A 26,363-nucleotide genomic window follows, 5' to 3' on the forward strand; every position below is an offset into this window, starting at 1 on the left:
TCTCTGTTATTGCTATAGACAGATCTTTGAGTTTTTGCCATTAGAAAAATTGAAACCTAAATGCAGAAACAGGTGCTATTAATTGATAATTGTTAGGGACCTCCTTGGTGGTCCAGTGGTTAAGACTTACCCTTGCAATGCAGCTCCCCTGGTTGGGGAGCTAAGATCTCACATGCTGCGTGGTCAAAAACCCAAAACATAAAGTAGAAGCAATATTGTAATAAATTCAATGAAGACTTTAAAATGGTCCACATTAAAAAAAAAACTTAAAAAAATAGGTAATTGCTAGTACGTTGTTCTTTGTTGCTTTTGTCAGTGCCTTGTGGGCAATTTTTATGTAGTATGTTTTAGGCCCACTGATAGGTAGTTGACATACAGAATATTAAGTTCGATCTGATCCAAATTAAAATATTGATACTCCAGGCTATGTAATTTTGCTTGGTATATGAGTTGAAGGAAATAGAGTAGTTTGGCCCTGTGTGACTGCCTACCTGTAAAGTTTATCTTTTGAATGAATTTTCTACTGCTCTGTAATAAATTGCCCCAAACTTAGCAGCTTGAAACAACAGACATTCATAATGATACAGTTTCTGGAATCTGGGAACAGCCTGGCTGGGTGCTTTTGTTCAGAGTCACTGCCCCAGGGTGGGGCACTCCCATGGCTGTTGGGTGGAGGCCTCAGTCCTTACCACGTGGCCACCCCACAGGACTCTTTACAACATGGGAGCTCACTTTCTCTTGAGAGCAGGTGATCTGAGAGGGAAAGGGAGGATGATCAGGCTGGAAAGTGTGGTATCCTGGTACCTAATCTGGAAGTATACCGTCACTTCTGCCAGCACAGGGACCAGCCTGGTGCACCGTGGGAGTGGACTGCCCTGGGGAAGCTTAAGGACCATTAGCATTCTTGGACACTAGCTACAACAGTTTCTTTTTGAAGGTTTTGTTTCATGTGCTTCCTGAAGTCTGTGCCACAGGAGATTAAAATGCAGCTGGATTACTATTCTAGAACTTTTAATGTTATACTTGAAACTTTATGTCCTTTCTTCTGGTCCTTCATTGTCAGATGCTAGGATTAATTAGCCAAATATTCAGTAGCTTTGGAAATTAGAAATTAAAATCTTGCTAGTTCCTAAACCAAATGGAACAGCTGAGGTTGTTTTTTTTTTTTAAACCCGAAAACAAATTGGTTAAAAATGATTGCCAAAATGATCTTGATAAACAGCATAAAATTAGTCATTAATCATCTGTGTATTTTTTAAACATAAAACTCACTGGCAAAGTAGCTGAAAAAGTCTCAGAGAACCTGGGTGATGGGTACAAGGCTGTTTATTAAACACTTCTTCCTACCCTTACGTATGTGTGAAACTTTCCACAATAAAAAGTGTGTTGTTTTTTTTTTTTAAGGGGGGAGGGAAGAGGCATAATCACAAGAAAAAGTACTTATAGAGCCCTTGGTCTCTTATAGAGACACTAAGACCAATAAACAAACTATGACATTCCAGGGGGGAAAAAAGCGCCACTCTTCCAATTACCTTAAATCTTTGGACAGTATTTGCCTAGCAATTCTTCATTTCTCTTTGAAACCCTGTGGTTGCTCTGCTGAATCATGTTCAGCTCTTTGTGACCCCAGGGTCTGTAGCCAGCTAGGTTCTCTGTCCATGGAATTTTCCATGCAAGAATACTGGAGCGGGTTGCCATTTCCTCCTCTGGGGAATTTTTCCTGACCCAGGGATTGAACTCGTGTCTCCTTCGATTCTGCATTCACAGGCAGATTCTTTACCTACTGAGCCATTTGGGAAGCCTAACACGTTTTAATTATCCACCTGGAGAGAAGGGCCTCATTCTTTCATTTTCTCAGTGAAGTCTTTCTGGAGTGTCTGTATGTGGAGACAAGGATTTAGGGACCCCGAGCCAGAAGCCTGTGATCTGCAGATTTTTCCTGTCTCTAAAAATTCTATGATTCTAATACTTTCATGTGACAAATATCCTCAAGCATATTTATAACAAGAAGCTTCATAAATCATGTTAAATTGTAATTTCAGAAAATGAAGTCCTCTGAGAATTGCTTCTGTTCATTCCAACCCAGTTCAAGGCTGTTAAGAGTCACTGGGAGGCAGACTGGAGAAGTCAGCACAATTTGCCTTGCCTTTCTTCCTGTTTTTGGCCCCCTTCCCATCCGCTGCCCTAATTTATGAGCTAGTATCTTTGTCTCCTCTTATCCTGCCTCTCCCATCATCCCCCTCCTTCCTCCCACCCCCTTCCGCTAGTAAAAACAGGAAAAGATCTGTGGCCAGTCATTCACTGTGCATGAGCTGATCCCATCGTAGGGATGGATTTCAGCCAGAGGGGTACCTCTGCTCACCCTCGCATATTAAGCCTTTTAAAAATCTCAAGTTATATATATTTGTCCACTAACTGTGCCATTTTTTAACTCCTAAAAGGGTTCTACACCCAATTCCAATGTGGGTTGTGTGTGGGGTCACATCACTGAGGAATTCTCTGACTGCAGCAGGGTGTTCTGCAGGTCATCTCACCCGTGACACTCGCTACCCAGAGGCAGCATCAGACACCACAAGTCAAGGACTCATTCCCACAGGACTGGCCCCATTTCAGACACTAGTCACAGGTCCAGGCTGTGTATCTGCCCAGCCGCCTACAACTTGGAGGTACCCACAACACCCTGACTGGATTTCACATGCCAGTCACAAGCCCAGTCATCATCTGTACGCCTGACCCACTGGCTTTCGACTACAGGGTCTCAAAACCCTCTGCTTGGGTTTGGTTGATTTGCTAAAGTGGCACACAGACCTCAGCAAACCTGTTTAATCACTAAATTACCACTTTATCACAGAGGATGTTAGCAAGTATGAATCAGTAGCCGAGTGAAAAGGTTCACAGAACAGGGTCCTCATGGAGTTTGGAGGCTCCCGTGGTCACTTGCTCCGCCACCTGGAAATTCTCCTGACCTCACCTTTTGGGTTTTTATGGAGGTCCTGTTCCGTAAGCATGGCTCATTACATCATCAGCTGCTGGTGGTGGATTCAGCCTGCAACTCCTCCTCCCCAGGAATCAGGGGGTGGGGCTGAAGGTTCCAACCATCTTTGCCAGGTCAGTTCCCCTTATCCTGAGGTGGAGCCCCAAAATCAGCTTGTAGGTGTGCCCCAGCTGTGGTCATAAGGGACTTGTGAGCAACGAGGCGACCATCTCACCTTTACCCCTCTGAGTTGGTTTCAGGATCTAAGGACAGGACCAGACATAACGACAGATGCTCCCCCTGCACTCGTCACTCGGGGACTCCAAGAGTCGGAGCATGAGCCAGAAACTGGACAAAGACGAGCTTCACATGCACATGGGCAAAGAATCTGCCTGCAGTGCAGGAGACCCAGCTTTGGGCCTGGGTCAGGGAGCTCCCCTGGAGGAGGGCATGGCAACCACTCCAGTATTCTTCCCTAGAAAGACTCTGCGCCTAGTGAGCTACAATCCATGGGGTCGCAAAGAGTTGGATACCACTGAGTGACTAACACTGTCACACATGAGCACTTTAATTAGGTCGTCTGAATGAGTGAATATATATCCTTTATAACTCACGATATCGTAACCTCCTAAGCAGTCCTAAAGTCTGGTCACCTTCCTGTGTCCACTGTCATTCCCTCAGGCCAGGCCTGCCGGCTCCACCGGCCCCTCCTCCTCGACTCTGGGCCCCTCTGCTTTTCCACACTATCGCTACAAGGACCTCAGCAGGCGAGTAAACGCTTGGAAGGCTTTTCTGTGCTCTCGGCAGAAGGTCTAACATCTCTAAACTGCTGAGCCCTGGTCCCACTTTCCGCTCCAGCTTCATCTCATGCCAGGCTCCGCCTCTTCCTTTCTGCTCCAGGCAGCCCCAAGGGCCGTTCTTCAGTTTCCTGACAGTACTGTGTTTCTTCTTGCTTCCGGTCCTCCTAAAAGCAGGATGAGAAGCGGAGAGTGTATGAGAGGGATCCTGCAGGGCAGCACATGGCAGACCCTGCAAACTGGAAGAAGGCACACCTGCCGGAAGGTGCCTCCGGGTCTTGGGGGCCTGATGGGTGGAGAGTTTGGATTTCATTAACACTGAGCCATTAAAGGACTGTAGACACACGTTCACTTGTGGGGCTTTTGTTTACAGCAGGGACTGTGTGGACAAGATGTCGCAGAGGGCTGAAGTGGCAATGAGAGGTCAACTGGGAGGTTGTGACTGGTCACTCGTTGGTGGGCAGGCCGGGCTGTGGCAGAGGAGGTGGAGGAAGCAGGTGGCTTTGGAGATGGAGTCAGTAGAACTGGTCGTGGATTGAATTGGGGAAGGAGCAGGGGAATCAAAGGTGGCTCTCATGTATTTGGCTTTAGTGATGAGACCTGGATATGATTGGATATGGGGAATGGAGGAGGAGTAGGCTTTAACGTGGCAGGGAATCAAGAGTTGTACTTTGGGAATGTTAAGTTTGAGATTCTTGTGAGACACCCTCCCTGGGAGAGGCAGCACAAGGCAGAGGGGCGTGGGTGAACTGGAGGTCAGGAGAGCACTCTGGCCCGTGTTCTGAGAGTTTGGGGCTGCTGATGAAGCTGCTGAGACAGATGGGATCCCCGAGGGGAGAGTCTAGAGAGGTGAGGGGGAGCCTGAGCTCTGGGGGCAACTAACACTAGGAAGCCAGGTAGGGAAGGAACGCCTGGTAGGAGCCTCTGCCGGTGCCACTGCTGCCAGAGGAACAGCAGGTGCCGTGAGGGGTGCAGGGTGCAAAGGCCCGAGGGAGACGGAGAGGGGTCTGTGGGTGGTCCACCAGGGGCCTTCCCCTTCTGGGCACGGTTTTATTCCAGTTGCTACAGTTCATTTTAAAAGAACTGGAGAGGATTGGAAAGGAGGAAGGAATGCTTTGATTGGAGTTTGCAACGTGGAGTTTATTGGTGACCTTGATGGGACAGGTCTCCTTGAAGCTGTGCTGGGGCAGATTAGAAGGGATTTCGTACATGAAGGTCTGAGGGAAGAAACACTGGGCTCTGCTGTTCAGAGTGGAGTCTGTGGCGGGAGCAGCATCTGGGGGGCCAGCGGTACAGAAGCCTGGGCTTCACCCCAGACCTGCTGCATCCGATGTGCCTTTGAACAAGATTCCCTGGCAATTTGCCTGAGAGGCACCGGTCCAGATAACCAGGCCTACAGAGAACTTGTGTCACTGCCTAGAGGGACAGATGGGGACCAAGGGGGTGTGTTTAGGATGCAGGTTAAACAGAATGTGTCTGTGTGCTGTTGGAGAGGACCTTGTAGGGAGAAAATGATTAATGATGCAGAAGAAAGAGGATGATGGCAGAATGACATTCTTGGGCGTGGGGGTGGGGGCAGCATGATGTCCAAAATCTGTGTGCAAGGCTGGCCTCTGCTAAGAGCGGGAGATGAGGGGGTGGGCACAGGCGCTGGTGGATTTGGAGGTGGGCAGTGGCCTCTGTCTGGGGAGATAACGCAAGGTCACTGGTGGAGAGCTAGCATGGGGAGGGCCTGGGGAGCCTCGCAGGGATTCTGGGAGTGTAGAGTGAACGCTGGCTCCTGCTGTGTGATCATAAACACACTGAAGGTGACGCTTCCTAAGGCTGGCTGTGTGACTGTCTTTCCCGCTCCAGCAACATTTGCACACCAGGCGCAGGTGCTGGGAAGGATCGTGAGCCGGGGGAGGGAGGAGACGGTGTTTGCGGGAGGGACTTGGGGCCTCAAGCCCAGAAAGAGGAGAATGGGCCCATGGCGGGGTGGGGCACCTGGGGAAGGTGCAGGAGTCCAGCGCGCCCGAGCTCAGAGGTGGAGGTGGCAGCGTGCGGGCACATGAGCCGGTGAGCTGGTAGGTGGCGGCTGGGGTGGGACGGGTGGAGGAGAGGACACTGATGATGGCGATGCCCGGCCATGGCATAGCTTTGGCTCCTTGGCTAATTTCTCTCTCAAGATTTTTCTAGAATATCAGAGGGATATTCAGAAAGCAAAGTGCTTACTGAGAGCCAGGTATCATGATAGGTGTTTTCTCATTTTTTCATAATGACCCCGAGGATACAGATCTGTGTATTTTATGTATCAGACTGAGGCTGAAAAAGGCAACTTAACCAAGGTCATTAACTCCCTTGGGGCAGGCTTCAGACTTCAAGATGGGCAGTTTTTTTCCTCCTGATCCACGCTGCAACAACAACAAACAACAAAAAGACAATTGTAAAATATACATAAAATTTACCATTGTAATAATTTTTACATGTATAGTTCAGTGGCATTAACTACATTCATATTGTTGTACAATCATCAACAGTATTCTGTCTCCTAAACATTTCTGTCATCCCTTTCTGAAACTTCAGTCTCTCAGTTGTGTCCAACTCTTTGCAACCCCATTGACCACAGCACGCCAGGCCTTCCTGTCCACCACCAACTCCCGGAGTTTACCCAAACTCGTGTCCATTGAATCGGTGATGCCATCCAATCATCTCATCCTCTGTCGTCCCCTTCTCCTCCCGCCTTCAATCTTTCCCAGCATCAGGGTCTTTTCCAATGAGTCGGTTCTTCACATCAGATGGCCAGATTATTGGAATTTCAGCTTCAGCATCAGTCCTTCCAATGAACACCCAGGACTTATCTCTTTTAGGATGGACTGGTTGGATCTCCTTGCAGTCCAAGAGACTCTCAAGAGTCTTCTCCAACACCACAGTTCAAAAGCATGAATTCTTTGGCGCTCAGCTTTCTTTATAGTGCAGCTCTCACATCCATACATGACCACAGGAAAAACCATAGCCTTGACTTGGTGCCCATTAAATACTCACCCCATCCTCCGTGGCCCCCAGTCTGGCCCCCACGAGTCTACTTTCCATTTCTATGAATCTGACTGTCCCAGGGACTGTACATTTCCTCCCAGGTGTTTGTTTCAGAACTTGTACTGTAGTTGCCCGTGCATTTCTGCCGCTCACTGAGCTTTCTGATCCATCAATTCCAGGATTTCACAGCATGTTTGCAGGTCTCTCTTGCCCCACCCCAGTCCACTAATGGAGCAACACAGTGTCGGGCTCAGAGTGGGGACCCTGAGGCAGGACAGTGGGCAGCTATTCCCAGCCCTGCGCTGACCAGTTAAGAGACCTTCCAGGTCACACAGCTCTGCTTGTGTGCACGTGATGTGCCAGTAGATGATGCAGAAATGGAAACGGTGGTAGCACACCTCTAGACAGGGTCTTACTTGCATACATCATTCAGGACAGGGCCATGTGTGCTAGTTCCAGACTTGACATTCAGCCATCAGGAAGTGAAGTAGCTTTCGTGACTCCTTTGCAGGTAGAAGGAATTTAAGTCTGCCTGAATAGGTGGCCTTCATCAAGGCCTGTGAGATCCCCAGATTCTACTGGGAGTGAGGGTCTCGTAGGAGAGGTATTTATTTCCGAAGTAATTACACATTCTTTAAAAAAAAAATCAGAGCTTAAAAATTACCCCCCGTTGTTCCTTGCTTTGCTTGTAGTTCACCAACATCACCCTTTAAGTGAATTAACTTTTCAGATCTTACTAGTTACCACTTGTCCTTTTGAGGACTCTCAACCCAGATGGAGAACTTGCCTTTTTTAAATCAAGGACTGAGCGTCTGAGTGTCTCCTCAGTGTAGTGGGAGGGACAGGCCTCATCCAGAAGGAAAACATTGTTCATCTCAGTGCAGCTGTGGGTGGTGTTGGTGGGTATGGGGGCCCACAGGGACTGGGAGGGTCAGCTACACTGGGGCGTGGGGCCCAGGGAGGTGATATCAGGTGGACCTTTCATCAAGAAGAAGGAATAACCTGTGCCCAGAGGCATAGACCAGAGGCTCACAAGGAGCAACTCAGAGCATGCTTTTGTTTTAGTCAATTGAGTTTGTTTTTATTTAGTTTTGTTTGTTTGCCACTCAGGAGAACAGATTAGAGATATGCTTTAGGCAACAGAAACACCTAAAAGGAATTTCCTTAGGCACAGGGGAGCACTAATTTGTTTTGCAGACCTAATTTCAGGGAAAAAAAAAAAGAAAAAAAACTGCAAAAAATTGGAAAGGAACTTTGATCATTTAATTCAGCTTCCTTATTTTCATAGAAATGGAAAGAGTCTATCTGTATGAGAAGATAAAAATATTCTGTTCCCTGGTGCTGATGGCTGTAGCAGCCACACACAGGGAGGGGATACTCGAGTTTCCTTCTCTGAGTCAGTCTATGTGGGAAAGGCTAAGACTACAGAAAGACTCAGACTTCAGTTGTTTCCTGCCAGGATCATTACTCCTGGGATCCCTGTATCATGAAAAGCAGTAAGACAGTACAAACCTACCAACCAGAGAGGTCCAGTCTGAGCATCTTCATTTGCTAGAAAGATTTACTGGAGCCTGAGCAGTGGCCCTCATGAACCTGTGGTTGTAGAGACCCTGGCTGGGTGAGCAGCAGCCCCTGGAGCTCAGAGCCGCTGTCCTGCTGTTCGTGTCACCTGACCATTCAGGCTCAGTTGTCCCCTGCAGGGGCCCTGGCTCCCTTTTAAGAGGCCAAGTCACATAAGAGATGGCCAGTCAGAAAGGTCACTGCCAATCAGATAGCAATCAAGTGACCATAAATCCTCATTTAAAGCAGTGGGTGAGATGATGAGATTCCTATGAAAATGAGGTGCTCTAATTTTTAGAGTATGTCTGGTATAATTGTAGGGAGTTTGCACATTGGATTGAAACACCCAACCACTGAGGCTACAGTTTTTTGTTTACGTGTAGACTTGTCAAATAAATAAACTTACTTTACCTGGTGCTGGTAATCTGTTTTGTGGGTATCTCATCACTAATAACAACAGCCTCAGAATAAGTTCAAAGAAGACTGAAATAACAACCTTAAGAGATTAAAAATTTTTAGTGGCAACTTCTCAAACCTGAGACAATATATTAATATTATTCATTTGTCAACGTTTGTTTTTAAAATAAGGAAGTAGTGGCTTACAGTTTTTAGGCTTTTGACTACAAGTACCAGAAATAATGGTACTTATAGTCATAATAAATATATGAGTTTGAGTGAACTCTGGGAGTTGGTGATGGACAGGGAGGCCTGGTGTGCTGTGATTCATGGGGTCACAGGAGTCAGACACGACTGAGTAACTGAACTGACTGACCAGAAATAAGATATGGATGAATCCCCAAATGTCATATATATGCCATGTGCTAGATTTCATGAGGAGAAGGCAGTGGCACCCCACTCAAGTTCTCTCGCCTGGCAAGTCCCATGGACAGAGGAGCCTGGTAGGCTGCAATCCATGGGGTGGCGAAGAGTCGGAAACGGCTGAGCAACTTCACTTTCACTTTTCGCTTTTGTGCACTGGAGATGGAAATGGCAACCCACTCCAGTGTTCTTGCCTGGAGAATCCCAGGGACGGGGGAGCCTGGTGGGCTGCCGTCTCTGGGGTCGCACAGAGTTGGACACGACTGACGCGACTTAGCAGTAGCAGCAGCAGATTTCATGATGACCATAATTATGTAGTGTGAGTTGCTCAGTCATGTTCGACTCTTTGCACTGCCATGGACTATAACCCACCAGGCTCCTCTGTCCATGGGGATTCTCCAGGCAAGAATACTGGAGTGGGTTGCCATTTCCTTCTCCGATGATGACCGTAGTTTGGGTAAAGTTCGTGTTACTTAGGTTGCAGCATGCCTTATTTGATGATAAAGGGAAGTATTCCTACAGTGGCAGGATATGAGAGGGAAAAGGCAGCCCTGAGGCCAGCCTCATGGAGCTTCACCTGTAGTGGGATAGACAGCAAAAAACAAGGAAGTAGAAAAAAAAAAAAAGGAACTGCAGGCTGCAGTCAGGGCAGCAAAAGACGTAAAGAGCAGAGTGGGGGCATGTGAGGTCTGGGAGGCCTCTCTGAGCACGTGAGGTGTCTGTGGAAAACCACAGGAGGAGGCATCGGGTCTGAACATCGATGGCGAGGGATCTGGGGGTGGGGGTGGGTGCGATGGTTGTGGGGACCAGCAACAGAGAAAGTTTGGACCCCAGAGTTGCTGTCTGGGTCCCTGGAGCGAGCTCTGTTCCTGAACATCAGCTGTGTGAGTCAATCCAGGACTTTTTTGCTTAAGCTGCTTTCACCTGGGAGCATCTGCCATCGTGGACAAGAGTCCTGACATACAGGGGCAGAGTGCTGGGGTTCCCTGGAAGCTCCTTCAGCGGAATTGATGTTGGAGTTCATGCTTTATTCCTTCAGGAGGAAGCGTTCTTGTGTATTTTCCCCTGTCCCTGCCTGGATCTCAGTTTCTGGACTTGAGTTCTTTGCACACTTCCAAGCTCTGTGGAGCCTTGGCAAGAAGGGACAGCAATGTCAGGTAAGCAGCATCATGCCACAGAGGGTTTTTTCCCTTAAATTGAGGTATAATTGATTCACATTTCAGGTGTACAGCAAGTGACTCAGGTGTGTTCTTTTGAAGATTCTTTTCCATTATAGATTATTGCAGGATAGATATTGAGTAGAGTTCCCTGTGCTGGAACTTGTTCAGTAGAGTTCCCTTGTGCTGGAACAGTAGGTCCACGTTTGTTATCTGTTTAGTATATAGTAGAGTATATATGTTAACCCCAAACTCCTAGCTTACACCTCCCCTGCTTTCCCAAAGGAGGGCATACTGGGAGGGTACAAGTGTCTGCCGTTGACTCAGAGAGAAAATGAAGCCACAGGAAGGAGCAGAGGATGTGCAGGGCTCGGGCATGGCTGGAACCACCAGGATGTTGCTGGGCCTGGCCAGTGTTCCTCGCCATGCGTGGCTCTGTCGCTCTTTCTTGCTGTAGATCAGCTTCTACTACGTGGCAAAAAGGACAGCTGTCAGTTTGTGAAACTGGGTGGCCTGCAGACATGCTTTGTTTGCTCACAGTGCTTTTGAAAACAGATTTGAGTTACTGACGTTGAAAAAAGGGAGATTGCATATAAAAACCCAGATTTCTGGTGCCTCATAAAAAATCAGATGACTGACATTCACAAATCCCAGCTGGGAGACTGCCCTCCTTTTGGAAGGAGCAGTGCACAGTTTGAAGGGCCTCAGTGGTTCCTGCTTCTCTCTCAGCTGCCCCAGGGCTCCTCTCCCAGCTGCGGCCACCAGGGACCCAGCCTCTCAGCCTCCCACCCAAACTTGGGTCAGGTGCCCTCCTTGGAATCAGCATCCCGTCCGGGATGGGGCCAGATACTAACATGGATCTCTCATCTGCCTCAGCCTTGTCTTCCTCCTGTAATAGCCATGAGGCTGGCGGAGGGGAGCTGTCTCTGGAAAAGGATGCTAGGCAGACAGTACTTTAATTGTGTATGTTGTGTGTTACATAGTGAAATCTTTTTAAAATTCATTTTACCACCTGTACTTTGCCATGGCAAAGTACACACATACATATGTACACGTGTATATACACACACACACACACACGTTCCTTGTATTCTTTCCCATTATTGTTTATCTCAGGAGATGGGATATAGTTCCCTGTGCTCTATAGTAGGACTATTGTTTTCCCATTTCCTGTGTAATAGTCTGCATCTGCTAACCCCAAACTTCCAGTCCCTCTTTCTCCCTCTCCCCACCCTGGCGGCCGCAGTCTGTTCTCTACGCCTGTGAGTCTGTTTCTGTTTTGTAGTTAGGTTCATTTATGCCGTATTTTAGATTCCATGTATAAGTGATATTATATGGTATTTATCTTTTTCACTTAGTATGATCATCTCTACTTGCATCCATGTTGCTGCAAATGGCGTTATTTTGTCCTTTTATGGCTGAGTAGTATTCCATTGGATATATGTACCATCTTCTTTGTCCATTCATCTGCTAATTGGCATTTAGGTTGGTTCTGTGTCTTGGCTATCATGAACAGTGCTGCTATGAACATAGGGGGTGCATGTATTGTTTCTAATTAAAGTTTTGTTGGGATATATGTCCAGGACTGGAATTGCTAGATCATATGGTAGTTCTGTTTGTAAATTTTTAAGGAACCTCGATACTAGCTGCATCTATTTGCATCCCCACCAACAGTACAGGAGACCCGCGTTTGATCCCTGGGTTGGGAGGATCCCCTGGAGAAGGAAATGGCTAACTGACTCCAGTATCCTTGCCTGGGAAATCTCATGGACACAGGAGCCTGCGGGCTGCAGGCCATGGGGTGGCAAAGAGTCGGGCACGACTGAGCGACTAACACTAACAGTACAGGAGGCTTCCCTTTTCTGTACACCCTCTCTAGCATTTATTCTTCATAGAGTTTTTGATGATGGTTGTTTTGACCTGTGTAAGGTGGTATCTCACTGTAGTTTTGATTAGCATTTTTCTAATAATTCGTGACACTGAGCATCTTTTCATGTGCCTTCTGTATGTCTTCTTTGCAGAAATGTCTATTAAGATCTTTTGCGCATTCTTTGATCAGGTTGGTTGTTGTTGAGTTGTATGAGCTTTTTGAATATTTTGGAGATTACGCAAAGGGCCTGTTGTTCTTAATGTGTTATTATTGTAAGCAGTCCTCTGCATTTTTTTTATTTTGGAGGAGAGTTGGGAGAGCTCTGGAGAAGTTTAGTGATTTATGGAAAGAAATAAAATAGCATATGAAAGTACACACTGATTGTTTTACTGGGTGATTAAATGTGTAGTTTGACAACATTGCCTCTGGAGACATGCAGTCTTGCCGTAGACATGTTCTGCCACCACACATGTCATATGGAAGATTTGAGTGTGTAAGCAAATCTGTAAAATACTGCCTTGAATTTAATTTCTAAGTTTCGCTGAGAGAAGATGAAGCAATTTGTACTTTTTTTCCCCTCAATATAAAGATTGATAAGCAGACCATCATTAAGAAACTAAAGTAATAATTTAGTCCTGGGAGCGTATCCATCAAAAATTGAACCATAAATTGGAATTTATGATGTAACATGGCTTATCCATTTGTTTTTATGAATGATTTAAGGTAGGATTCCAAAATGTTGCTATAAATACACTAATAATGTTCCAAACCTGATTTAGTAAAAATTAAAATTTAGGTATTGATAGAATTTGAAAGTGTTAACAGACATGTTTTCTGGTGTGTAGAGTTTCTGTCTGTTCCTTTTTTTGGCTCTGCGGGTCTTCAGGGCCTTCTCTTTCATGGCCTGTGGGCTGTCTAGTGGCGGTGCGTGGGCTTAGCTGCCCCACAGCATGTGAGATCCTAAGTTCCCCAAGCAGGGATTGAACCCATGTGCCCTGCGTTAGAAGGCGGATTCTCAACCACTGGACCACCAGGGGAGTCTTCTCTACTCTATTCTAATTGTGAAAGTTCAAGAATGAATTTTCAAATCAGAATCACTTTGTTTCTTTAAATTTATTTCATTATTTGGAAGTGAGCATTTGTTCTAAACCTTCATGATTTTGCCTGATCCTTGGTAAAATTCTACACTTTCCCAAGACAGTCTTTTAAAAACTTTCTTTTTTACTCAGGGATCCTCTATTTCTAATAGGCTTTACAACTGCAGAGTGAATATATGGAAATGATTATAGTACTTGAATTTGAAGAACAGAAGTTCAGTAGAAAAGTCTATGGTGAATAAGCTTCTCTGGTTAGGTGGTGAATATGAAGAGGAAGAGAATTCATATGATGGGCTGAATGAAAAATAAAGAGATCATCTCTAGGGATGACATCAAAGAGCTGAGTGATGGTATTTCTCATCTCCACCAGGATACTAGAAAAATCAGGAAAATAATTTTGAATCAGTTTGTGAAAAGTGAATCAATTTTCTTAAGATAGCAATGAACCATGGCCCTTGAAAAAACAAAGGTGGTCGCATACTGTTAACTGTGAGATTGTCAGCTAACAGTTATTAGAAAGTGGGAATTCCAGATTGGTTCCACCCAGATGAGTATTCTAGTTGTTTTAAAATTTAAGGTGACAAATTGGCTCCGAGCTTAGTTCATTCAGTTAATATTTAAATATGCTTTCTGTGATAGGTAATGGGTGACATTGCAATAAACAAAATACAGACTCCATTCTCAAAGAACTCAGTCGAATGGGATGGTTTTCAGTCTACGTGTGAATTGGAATCACCTGGACACAAAGAACCTAGGTTTCCATGTGCCTAATTTGGAATCTCTAAGGGAGTGGGACCCAGGCACCTATATTTTTGTCCTCATTATTTTAAAAAGCTGTTTAGTGTGGAAATTTTCAAATTTAAACAAAAGGGCAAAGACTAATAAAATGAACTGCCTTGTGTTTATCAATCAGCTTCAACAGTTTCTGACCAATTTATGGCTAATCTTATTTCCTCTATATCCCTACTCACTCTCTTCCCCTTGAAAACTCTGAAACAAATTCCATATAGCTTCATTTGTAATGAAGTTAAATGTAGTCACTTGAAATTTTTTTAAAAAAATAATAATTCCTTAGTATTATCCAGTCCAGCCAAATGTTCAGAATTCTCTAGTCTTCTTATGTGTGTGTTTGTGTGTTCAACTTGGGCTCCAAATAAGGTCCATATATTTTAATCAGTTGATACTATTCTTAGGTCTCATAATTTACAGGTTCCCTCTTCATCTTTTTTTCTTGAAGTTTGTTGACAAAATTGGGTGACTTATTGCATAGAGCTTTTATAGCTTTTGTGTTGCTGATGGTGTGTCTGTGGTATATTCAGCATATTCCTCTGTGTCCTGCACTTCCAGTAATTCAGTAGTTAGATTTAGAAGTTTTTGTTTTTTTTTTTTTGAAAGACTACATCTTTCATGGTTTTGGGTCTTTCTCAAGATGTCAAGTTGTATCTTTTTTGTAATGTTAGCAGCCATTGATACTCAACTTCTTTTCCTATTTTTTGGCTGTATCACACAGCCTGTGAGATTTTAATTCCCTTTTCAGGGATCAAACCTGCACTCTTGTCAGTGAGAGCACAGAGTCCTAACCACTGGACCATCAGGGAATTCCCCCTGATACCTTGATTTCTTAACTCACGAGGAGTTGCAAAGTGGTGATATCCCAAATTTTGTTGTTCTTGATTAATTAGAATATTTTGTTAAGGGAATCTTTGCCTCATCTATTATTTGGTACAGTTGGTATGAGACAAGCAAGATAACATTTTTAATTCTTTTCCTTTACCAGTTTTTAAAATAATGACTTGTTTACTAGTCCTCTGAAGGTGATGAATAAGGTGCTTTTTGGTATAATATCATTGTGAACAAACTAGATATGTTTCAATCTATTGCAGTTATTATCTTTCTGATCTATAATTATTCATCTTTGACTCATCTCTTCAGATTGGCTGCTGAGCATGTTTGTGTACATGTGCACATGTGTGCATTTAAAAATTATGATTTTTGTAGCTAACAACATTTATTGCTAAACTATAATAAAAACCTCTGGGGAGGGCTGCTGCTTTAATTGCTTACCTTTTAGAATCTGTATTCACAATGTAGCATTCGAGCCAATGTTTCCTTGACAGGTAGATGAGAAATGTACTTTTACTACAGAAAATTGTTTAATATGTGTCCTCATTTTTATTTTTCAGAACTCTTCTCTCATCGTTCATTCACTCTTCATTCATTCTCTGGGCCTGTCTAGGTCTCTGATTCTCTGTAGGCCCTGGAGACACACATGAACAAGATACTACCTACCTCTCTGTCCAGGGAATGTGTGTGAGACTGTTTACAAATCAGAAGTTTGTGTCATATCGTTAAAAAGACAGTGACGTAGGGACTCAGTGCTGTCAATTTCTATTCTCACGCATACCCACATATACAGTCATTTTGTCACAATGATGTAATATTTTGTGTCAGATGTAATAATAGGTGTTAGGTGCTGAGAGATAAGATTTTCAGTGTTAATGGAAATGATGTTGCCTGCAGAGATGACATCACTGCGCTCTTCTTTTTTCGTGTTCAGTATTTACTGTCCCTGCAATCCATCTGTTTCCTGTGCTCCTTCATATCTGAGAATGCTGTTTTTGGGGGAGGGTCCTTCATGACCTAATTTAGATCGGGTTGTTCCTAGTTTGGATTGTAACAGAAAGTGGTATGAACAGTTGGGAGTTGTCTTGACACTTAGAATAGTGCTCCTATACTAAAGTGCAGAGTCGGATTCATAAGGAATCTGTGGAGACACTTGAAGACCGTGCATATATCCTGTTCCTCATCTCAATCTCCCCTTTAGATTTAGCATCTACTAACCATTCTTGCCTGAATCAGTCTTTACTCTGATAGCTGCAAAATGTTGATTTTTTGCTTTTTTCACTTCCCCACCCCTATGGGAAATAGATGGGGAAACAGTAGAAAGAGTGGCTGACTTTATTTTGGGGGGCTCCAAAATCACTGCAGATGGTGACTGCAGCCATGAAATTAAAAGACGCTTACTCCTTGGAAGAAAAGTTATGACTAGCCTAGATAGCATATTCAAAAGCAGAGACATTACTTTGCCAACAAAGGTCCGTCTAGTCAAAGCTATGGTTTTTCCAGTGGTCATGTATGGATGAGAGAGTTGGACTGTGAAGAAAGCTGAGTGCCGAAGAATTGATGCTTTTGAACTGTGGTGTTGGAGAAGACTCTTGAGAGTTCCTTGACTGCAAGGAGATCCAACCAGTCCACTCTGAAGGAGATCAGTCCTGGGATTTCTTTGGAACGAATGATGCTAAAGCTGAAACTCCAGTGCTTTGGCCACCTCACGTGAAGAGTTGACTCATTGGAAAAGACTCTGATGCTGGGAGGGATAGAGGGCAGGAGGAGAAGGGGATGACAGAGGATGAGATGGCTGGATGGCATCACTGACTCAGTGGATGTGAGTCTTGAGTGAACTCCGGGAGATGGTGATGGACAGGGAGGCCTGGCATACTGCGATTCATGGGGTCACAAAGAGTCAGACACGACTGAGCAACTGAACTGAACCCCTATGTTGATTTGCCTGCTCTTGGCATTCTTCCCTAAGGGGGGGCCCTCCTGTCTCCCTTGTTTAATATTTTTTATAGGTATGGATTCATGAATTCCTCGTTTTTTAGTGTCTGCTTTCCTTACTGCCCGTTAATTATTTTGGTGCTTAAAGTGTCCCAGGTTTAGGATTCTCCCCCATTTTGATTATCTCAAGGATTAAAAACATGAATAATATTCTGAAAGACTGAAATATTATGATGGCCTATTAGTAATATCCAGGTTACTATCTGGAGAAAAAGTACTAAATGCCATTCTTGGCACACGTAAACTGTTGGATCACTCCCTGTGCACGTTTGTGCACCATGTTACCCAGGACACTTGAGTTTTATGAGGACTGAGGAGTGAATTTGTTCCTGAATTTTCAAATTCTCATTTGATTTTTATGACAACCCTATGATACAGACAAGGTACTATATTTTTCATTTTGACTCTACCTTCCAGTTTGTTTTCTTCCAGCCTAGGAAAGACTCATGACCATGTTAGCCCAGGGGACTGGGGTGCAGTAGAAACCACCCCTTCCTCATAACTCACATTTGCATGGTTTATGTTTGTATATCATGATTTACTTTCAGAATTTTACTTCTCAGATAAATATGTGTTCTTGTATTTGAATCAACACTAAGTGGTAGGGAGCCCAATCTAATACTAGTGAATCCTATAGAACATTACATAGGACAAGCATTGCCCAGCTCGCTGCTTCCCTGCCAAGCCATCTAAATGACGGTGTCTTGATTTTCTGTATGGGAGGGTACATGTTCATTCTTACTGACCCAAAGCCTTACAGTGAGGTTGGGTTGGGGACCCGCCCTGCAGTGGCTCCCTGTTTCTGTAGGATATGTTTCTAAAGACAGTTTTTAGGTTCATTTGTAGATGAACAGGGCTCCGCAGGTGGCACCAGTGGTAAAGAATCTGCCTGCCAATGTAGGAGGCTAAAGAGTTGCAGGTTCAGTCCCTGGGTTGGGAAGATGCCCTGGAGGGGGGCGTGGCAACTCCACTCCAGTATTCTTGCCTGGAGAATCCCAAGGACAGAGGAGCCTGACGGGCTACAGTCCATAGGGTCACAAAGAGTCAGACACAACTGAAGTGACAGCAGACACGTGTGTAAATGAACAATCTAGCTTTTGAGACACAACACCTGGCACTTTGCTGCCTCACACCTGTGCTTCACTGTCATGTGACATCAGGACCCGCCAAGATGCTGCCTGCCTCCAGTGCTTGGCACGGGCCCTCTGTTCCAAGTGGAAAGTATCCCTCTCTCACGCCCACTGCTGAATGAACTCAGACTCAGTGTTGAACATTTCCCTACTTCTTTTCCCAGAGTTCATTACACTTTCCATCAGACCTTGGCCCATCTTTATCACTGCATGTGGGCAGTTCTGTTTCCATGCCCTGTTTATATATCTTCCCTTAGACTGAGTTTTCTAAGGGCAGAGATGCACAGCTTAGCACAGAGTCATGTTTACATGTTTTTTGGACAAAAAATGAAGCCTGCTTTAGAGCTTTCCTGTTGGTGGGTAGAGACATAGTAAAGGGTGTCTGCTGGTGTGTTTCTTAAGTCCCCAGTAAAAGACCTCCTACTCTAAGGTGTGAACTTGCTAGGACTTGGTGTTATGGGCCCGGCCCTGAAGGAAAGTCTGTGTTGTGGCTTTTGGATATTGGTGACGAACTCAAACAGTTCATGAAAAGAGATTAAGAGTTCTGGGAGAGGTATAATTGCTTTGTAAAAAACAGATGTCTGCTGGTTAGGGGTGGCAGGTGCCGAAGTCTGCAGCTTCCATGGAAACACGTGAGAAAGCCAAGTGGACTGATGGATGGGGAGAGGGATGCCCGGTGACTGGGTATGCGATAAAGCAAAAGTGGCAACATGTTGACTGTAGAATCCAGGTGATAAGAATATGGGTTCCCCATGCAGCTCTTTCTACTTTTCTGAAAACTTGGAACTTTTCATAATAAAATGTTGGGGGAAAAGACTGCTGTGTTATTTTTTAAGAACACATTTATTGGTGAAGCTTATCTGTTATAAACATGAAATCATCAATGTGACCTTCCTGAGCCTCACTGCCGTGTTTTCTTCCTGGTATTTCTCCTCCTTTGTAGCCACTTCCTTCAGGGCTAAGTTCTCCTGCAGGACTGAGGGTCACGTCGACCTTCTGCTCTGGCTTGAAAGTCCCTCCTATACTTCTGTATCCTCTGTGGCCACTTCCTTCAGGGCTCAGTTCTCCTGCAGAACTGAGGGTCATGTCCCCTGACCTTCTTCTCTGGTTTGGAAGTCCCTCCTCTGTACTTCTGCCGTAGAATCTGTCACCCCGCACTAGAATCATTCACTCAGCTTCTGTAACTAATCACTAGACTTTGAGTTTCTTGAGTGCAGAGAGTCCTTCTGAAATGCTTTCAGTACAAGTAACAATAAAGAGACTCAGAATGACTTAAACAAATAGGGGTTTATCATCTCCAGGGACAGGAGTCTGGAGGGTTGGCATCTGTCATTTCCGGGTCAGGTCCAGGGCCGGGGACACGGCTGATCCTCCTGCCCTCTCCCTCTTCATATCCGGTGCTCACGGGTCATACAGACTGTATAGCCACCATGGTTATTTCAGTTCTTGAGCTCTGAGCACAGACACTTTGGCATTACCTGTGGATTTGTCAAACCAGTCCTCAATCCATTTATTACTGTTTCTTCTAGAGAAACTGACTTTGCATTTTGAAAATAACAGCTCAGAATTAGATGTCTACATGTGTTTGAAAGCACCCCTGCCTCTAATCTGGAAAAGGATTTCTCTATTTTCATACAACTATAATAATTCATGGAAGCAAGGTTCCTTCAGAGAAATCATGTGGCAGGCTGGTGTTCTGGAGTTTCCAGCCTCAGGCACCGGCCTCAGCCCTGTAGTGAGCGACGGTCGTGGCCCAGAAATTCATTCGGTCAAAAGCAGTTTCACCACCTGAGCCTTTGGGGAGGCCTGCTTCTCGTCCCACTTACCCTATTTTAGTCACAATTCAAATGTGCTTAATTATCTAGTTAATTGCTTAGAACACTTATTAAAAAGCACATAATTGGAAAAGGGGAAATTGGGACTTCCCTGGCAGTCCAGTGAACTTCCAGATGTTCAAGCTGGTCTTAGAAAAGGCAGAGGAACCAGAGATCAAATTGCCAACATTCGCTGGATCATGGAAAAAGCAAGAGAGTTCCAGAAAAACATCTATTTCTGCTTTATTGACTATGCCAAAGCCTTTGACTGTGTGGCTCACAATAAACTGTGGAAAATTCTGAAAGAGATGGGAATACCAAACCACCTGACCTGCCTCTTGAGAAACCTCTATGCAGGTCAGGAAGCAACAGTTAGAACTGGTCATGGAACAACAGACTGGTTCAAATAGGAAAAGGAGTACGTCAAGGCTGTATATTGTCACCCTGCTTATTTAACTTCTATGCAGAGTACATCATGAGAAACGCTGGGCTGGAAGAAACACAAGCTGGAATCAAGATTGCCGGGAGAAATATCAATCACCTCAGATATGCAGATGACACCACCCTCATGGCAGAAAGTGATGAGGAACTAAAAAGCCTCTTGATGAAAGTGAAAGAGGAGAGTAAAAAAGTTGGCTTAAAGCTCAACATTCAGAAAATGAAGCTCATGGCATCTGGTTCCATCACTTCATGGGAAATAGATGGGGAAACAGTGGAAAGAGTGTCAGACTTTATGTTTTGGGCTCCAAAATCACTGCAGATGGTGCCTGCAGTCATGAAATTAAAAGACACTTATTCCTTGGAAGGAAAGTTATGACCAACCTAGATAGCATATTCAAAAGCAGAGACATTACTTTGTCAACAAAGGTCCACCTAGTCAAGGCTATGGTTTTTCCCATGGTCATGTATGGATGTGAGAGTTGGACTGTAAAGAAAGCTGAGCGTCGAAGAATTGATGCTTTTGAACTGTGGTGTTGGAGAAGACTCTTGAGAGTCCCTTGGACTGCAAGGAGGTCCAGCCAGTCTATTCTAAAGGAAGATCAGTCCTGGGTGTTCATTGGAAGGACTGATGCTAAAGCTGAAACTCCAGTACTTTGGCCACCTCTTGTGAAGAGTTGACTCATTGGAAAAGACTCTGATGCTGGGAGGAATTGGGGGCAGGAGGAGAAGGGGACGACAGAGGATGAGATGGCTGGATGGCATCACCAACTTGATGGACATGAGTTTGCATGAACTCTGGGAGATGGTGCTGGACAGGGAGGCCTGGCGTGCTGCAATTCATGGGGTCACAAAGAGTCAGACACGACTGAGCCACTGAGCTGAACTGGCAGTCCAGTGGCTAAGACTCCATGCTCCCAACATTGGGGGCCCAGGTTCGATCCCTGGTCCAGGGAGCTAGATTCCCATATGCCACAAGAAGACCTGGAGCAGCCAAATAAATAATATATTTTTTTAAAAAAGAAAAGGAGGAGTGGACTGAGGATCCAGCCTGAAGGGAGCAAGCAGACATGTGATCCCACCTGGAGCAGCCCAAGGTTGGTCACACAGCTGGTTTCCATAGAGATGGTGATCCTTAAATCATCCAGAAGAGGTATGATTATGTTCAGTCTTCTCTGCTTAAGGAGACAGGTAGATATGATACATGAAAAGTAAAATGAAAACCTACATATATATATATGATCTTAGAAAGATTTTAAATATAAGAATTAAAGTATACGATTATATACAGATATATGGATTAAAGTATAAGGATATATTGATTAAAGTACAAGCAGGAAATAATACTGATAATAGCGACTATCTCTGGATGACAGGATGTTTTTCTTTTTTAAAGACAGTTTTGTGTATTTTCTAAATTTCTGCTGAGCATTGAAGGGGGTCAGGGTATGCCTCCCCCAGAGATGCCACTTTGACATGCTTATTTGAGCTGAAGGCAATTGAAAAGTGACAGACACAAAGAAAAACTCTGCACCTTCCCCTCTGTACCCGGAAGGGCGGGGTGATCCCTAATCAGCTAGAGAAGGCGCTGCTTAGAGCTGGCACCGTGCCTTAGGCCCCCTGTGTTCACCTTGCCCGGGTTTCCCACTCCTGGAAGCGCAGGCCCCTGACGCTTGTCTCGTCGCTTCCCTGCAGTGCTCATTGTTTTCAGGTTCAGATGCTCTCAGCCCAAGTTCTAAGCGTCCCCTTGGAGTGACCACCACAGCTCTGCTGTGTGTGTGCAAGATGCACCTGTCTGGTTTTTCCTCCTTAATCTGTTTTTCGTCAGTCTGGTTTTCAGGGCCCCAGCCAGTGAACTAAGATGGGGTTGTTTCCCCCCCACCCCCACCGCCCACTACATTTTTATTACTTTCTGTGGTAAATACTTTTAAAATACTGTAGACAACTTCAACTCTCTTCAACTCTTGGCCTTTTGATAATGCAGTCCTCCTCACATTTTGGTTTTGTCTTGGTGAAAAATGATCAAATACACTCTTTATAATGGCTGTCTGCAAAGTCCTGCTTGTCACAGTTGCCAGCTCTCCTGAGTGGTTAGTTTCTTAACTGTCTCATAGGATGGAGCTGTGGGCTCCTATCTGGCCTTTGGTTGTAGCAATCCTAAACTATCTTCACTGCATGCTGTCCCTGCTTCTCAGGGGTTGTGTTTAGCCCCCTGACCAGCCTGGGGTTACTTTTTCTTTCTGGCATTGCAGGAGTGCTGTGGTTATATAGAGTGTCAGGGCACACTTTCCTCGGCCAGGGCTCAGGCAGACACATTTCCTTGTCATCAATCCCCTCTTGTTGCTGTAGGGGAACAGAATTTACTGCCGCCAGATATGTCTCTTTGGCATACTAATGCTTGTTTTCCAGGAAACAACAGACATGGAAAAAATTCCAAAAACCGTATAGGAGCTAAACTTCTGTAGGAAACATTGACACTATCAAGTACAGCTCCATTTGTAAGGGCGTCTCCGTCGCTGTACCAGGAAGAGGATGATGGAATCTCTAGAATGTCTTATCAGTGAAGCAGGCAGGATTTCAACCTGCATGGCAACCTTACCTTGTTTACTGGGCTTTCCTGGTAACCGCCTGAGCTGACTCTCCCCACCCTCAACATCCTCCTTGGCCATTTGAACAAGGGATTCAGTCTGCGTGGGTCTCTCCTAGGTCTCTGTGCTGCTAAACTTGGTTGGATTGTCTCTGTTAATCTGTCTCACATCAGGTTAATTCTCAGACCAGTCAGAAGAACCCAGAAGGGTAGAGGGAACTTCTTCCATTCCTTCAGGGGTCTTGGCTTCTCAATTCCCACCTGAGAAGAGTCTTAGTTCTAACGCCCACCTGGCAGGAGCACCTGGCCTCCAAGCCCTGTGTGGTGGTACTTGTTGTTCAGTCACTAAATTGTGTCTGACTGTTTGTGACCCCACGGACTGCAGCATGCCAGGCTCCCCTGTCCTTCACTATCTCCCAGAGTTTGCGCAAATTCATGGTACATTGAGTTGGTATCCAACCTTCTCGTCCTCTCTTGCCCTCTTCTCCTGCCTTCAGTCTTTCCCAGCATCAGGGTCTTTTCCAATGAATCAGCTCTTCCCATCAGGTGGCCAAAATATTGGAACTTCAGCATCAGTCCTTCCAATGAATATTCAGGGTTGATTTCCATTAGGGTTGACTGATTTGATCCCCTTGCTGTCCAGGGGGCTCTCAAGAATCTTCTCCAGCACCACAGTTCAAAAGCATCAATTCTTCAGGGCTCAGCTTCCTTTACGGTCCAGACTCTCACATCCATACATGACTACTGGAAAAACCATAGCTTTGACTATACAGACAAGAGCAGCAGCCATCCAGAACTGTGGAAATACCAGCTCTTACTGCTCTGATTTTTTTTCTCCCCAACTTGGGGATTTCTTACTTTCTATTGAGCTCACCTGTGCGTTTAATAGACGTTCTCAACCTCGGCATCTACTGTCATTGCCTGGGAAGCATTTAGATGTTCCCAGGTAGCCCAGACCAAAATCAGAATCTCCAGGGATGTTTGTAAAGCTCCCCAGGGATTCCCTTTGGCCACCGAGGATAGGAACCACCGATTTAATATGATGTTTTATGTTACCCAATGATATGTGTGTTTAGACATATTTTATTTTTCAGCTGGGGGTATTTTCAAATTACTTTATCAGAAGTAGGTTTCCATCATGTCTAATTAGAAAAAAGAACTCTCTTAAAATGAGGTAGGAAGGAAGCCAGCTGTTAAGTTCCTCTTACATGCTAGGCTCAGTGCTTTGGTCTTTCACATGTGTTATCTCATTTAAGACTCAGAAAAATCCTGTAGGGTGGGTGATGGTTTACTTGTGTTTGCAGATAAGAAAACTGGCTTGGAGAAAGTGAGTAACAAGCATCTGGGTCCACATCTCACAAATGACAGAACCAGACTTGGGTCCATGACATGCCCAAGCCCACACCCTTTTTCCTTATGCCTTGGCAGATGTGAAAGAGATTTTCCATACAGATCTTTCAAAATAAAAATGGGCACTTGGTTTATGTAGATTATATGGTGACTCTATTTTTAGTTTTTAAAGGAGCCTTCATACTGTTTTCCATAGTGGCTGCACCTTTTCACCACATCCTCTCGAGCTTTTCTTGTTTGTAGATTTTTTGATGATGGCCATTCTGACCAGTGTGAGATGGTATCTCATTGTACTTTTGTACATTTGCAGTTCTTTAATAATTAGTGATAGTGAGCATTTTTTCCTTTGTCTATTGGCCATCTGTGTGTCTTCTTTGAAGAAGCGTCTGTTTAGGTCTTCTGCCCATTTTTCGGTTGGGTTTTTTTTAAAGATGTATTTATTTCTGGCTGCGCTGGGTCTCTGTTGTTGGCTGCAGGCCTCCTCTCGGGCTAGCTGCGGTGAGCTGTTCGGCTTCTCACTGTGCTGTCTTCCCCGCTGTGGCGCACGGGCGCTAGGCTCTCGGGTTTCAGTGGTTGTGGCACGTGGGCTCAGTTGTCCCATGACATGTGGGGTCTTCCCAGACCAGGGATTGAACCTGTGTCCCCTGCCTTGGCAGGCGGATTCTGAACCACTGGACCACCAGGGAAGTCCAGTTGGGTTGTTTTTTGATTTTGAGTTGTGTGAGCTGTTTCTATATTTTGGAAGTTAACTCCTTGTTGATTGCCTCATTTGCAAATATTTTCTCCTATTTTCAACCTATTCTGTAGGTTTTTTGTTTTGTTTTGTTTATGATTTTCCTTTGCTGTGCAGAAGCTTTTAAGTTTAACTAGATCCCAAGTTTCAAGTGTGTGTTAAATGTACTTATTCAGAATAATTTCTCTTCCCACACCACCAAGGTTGTTCTGTTCTACATACTTCATCTCACTTCTGATGAGACTAAACTGATATTGAGTAATAGTTGTTTTAGAAAAGTTTAACTCACTTTAGTTCATCAGTGTAAATCAATGTGGAGTAAAAAATTGAGTTTTCCTCCTTTTAACTGTCCTGTATTGTGAAGGGATGCTGATTGTTAAAAGCAGGTTTACTCACCCTTTTCAGAGTCCCTCCTGGTCCCTGGGTGGGCTGTGTGCATGTGTGTGTTGGAGGTGGGGCAGGGTCGTGAGGATACAGAGAACAAGGCTGAGGCCCCTGCACAGTTCCCAGGGCACAGATGGTGTGGGGTCACTGTCTGGCCCCTCCACGGGTTTGATGGTGGCTCTCCTCCCTGCCTCTCTGGTGATGGGGCATCAGCTGCGCATGCTCGTTTCTTCTCTGTGTCTTGCCTTCATTCTACTCCTGCTCTATGACTGCGGAGTGGTTGGGGCTTTATCTCTGCCTGGAACCTGGATGAGTGACTTCTCTGTTGGGACATCTGGGTTAGGCTTTTACGGAGCATAGAGTTTTCATTTGACTTCCTTTGGGTGGAAACCAAACCGCCTCTGAGTCTCTGTTTGTTTTCTTGGCAGCTCTTCCACTGGGTCCTCCAGCCGCGTCTCGCAGAAAACCAGCAGGATGGCTGCAAACAAGAGTAAGAGCCAGAGCTCCCTGGCCCTTCACAAGGTGATCATGGTTGGCAGTGGAGGGGTTGGCAAGTCGGCCCTGACTCTGCAGTTCATGTACGATGAGGTAAGACACGCCCGCACACGCTGCCTCCCCGCCGGGTCTCCTGTTGCCCCATCCCTCGTGTTCCTGTTCCCCCGTGCGCATTAGAGTCATGGGGCAAATTATGTTACAGTGGCTTCTGAACAGCTTTCCAGCAGGTTCTAACCAGAGTAAGCTCTGCACTGCTGATGTTAGGTGATGATTTCAGCTCTGGCACAGGGTATTTGGGGTCCCTGCTCCCATTATGCCCATGATTGAATTATGACAGGAGCATAGGGGGGCGCCTTTGCACAGGTGTATCTGAAGAGTGAGCCAGGTGCTTAGCTTTGTGACCGTTGATCTGGGGGACATACTGACAGCGAGAGAGGAGTTGTCGTAAGAAATTCATCTTTTCTCAAGTGACAGACATCACGTGTGTGCTAGTTGTCCCATTGGTCAGGGTAAAGTTCCAAGTTT

General features: G+C 45.2%; 1 protein-coding gene across 4 annotated transcripts in view; it reads left to right on the top strand.

Moving 5' to 3' along the window:
- Positions 1–26,363, top strand: part of RALB (RAS like proto-oncogene B) — a 74,502-nt gene that overhangs the window by 30,972 nt on the left and 17,167 nt on the right. For all 4 annotated transcript variants that reach the window (XM_052656910.1, XM_052656924.1, XM_052656916.1 and 1 more), the window contains one exon: positions 25,772–25,931. In XM_052656910.1, coding sequence (XP_052512870.1) covers positions 25,818–25,931 — 114 coding nt within the window. In that variant the 5' untranslated portion in view covers positions 25,772–25,817. The remainder of the gene's footprint in view (positions 1–25,771; positions 25,932–26,363) is intronic.

This window comes from Budorcas taxicolor, chromosome 2, assembly GCF_023091745.1.
Source record: "Budorcas taxicolor isolate Tak-1 chromosome 2, Takin1.1, whole genome shotgun sequence".
Taxonomy (NCBI): domain Eukaryota; kingdom Metazoa; phylum Chordata; class Mammalia; order Artiodactyla; family Bovidae; genus Budorcas; species Budorcas taxicolor.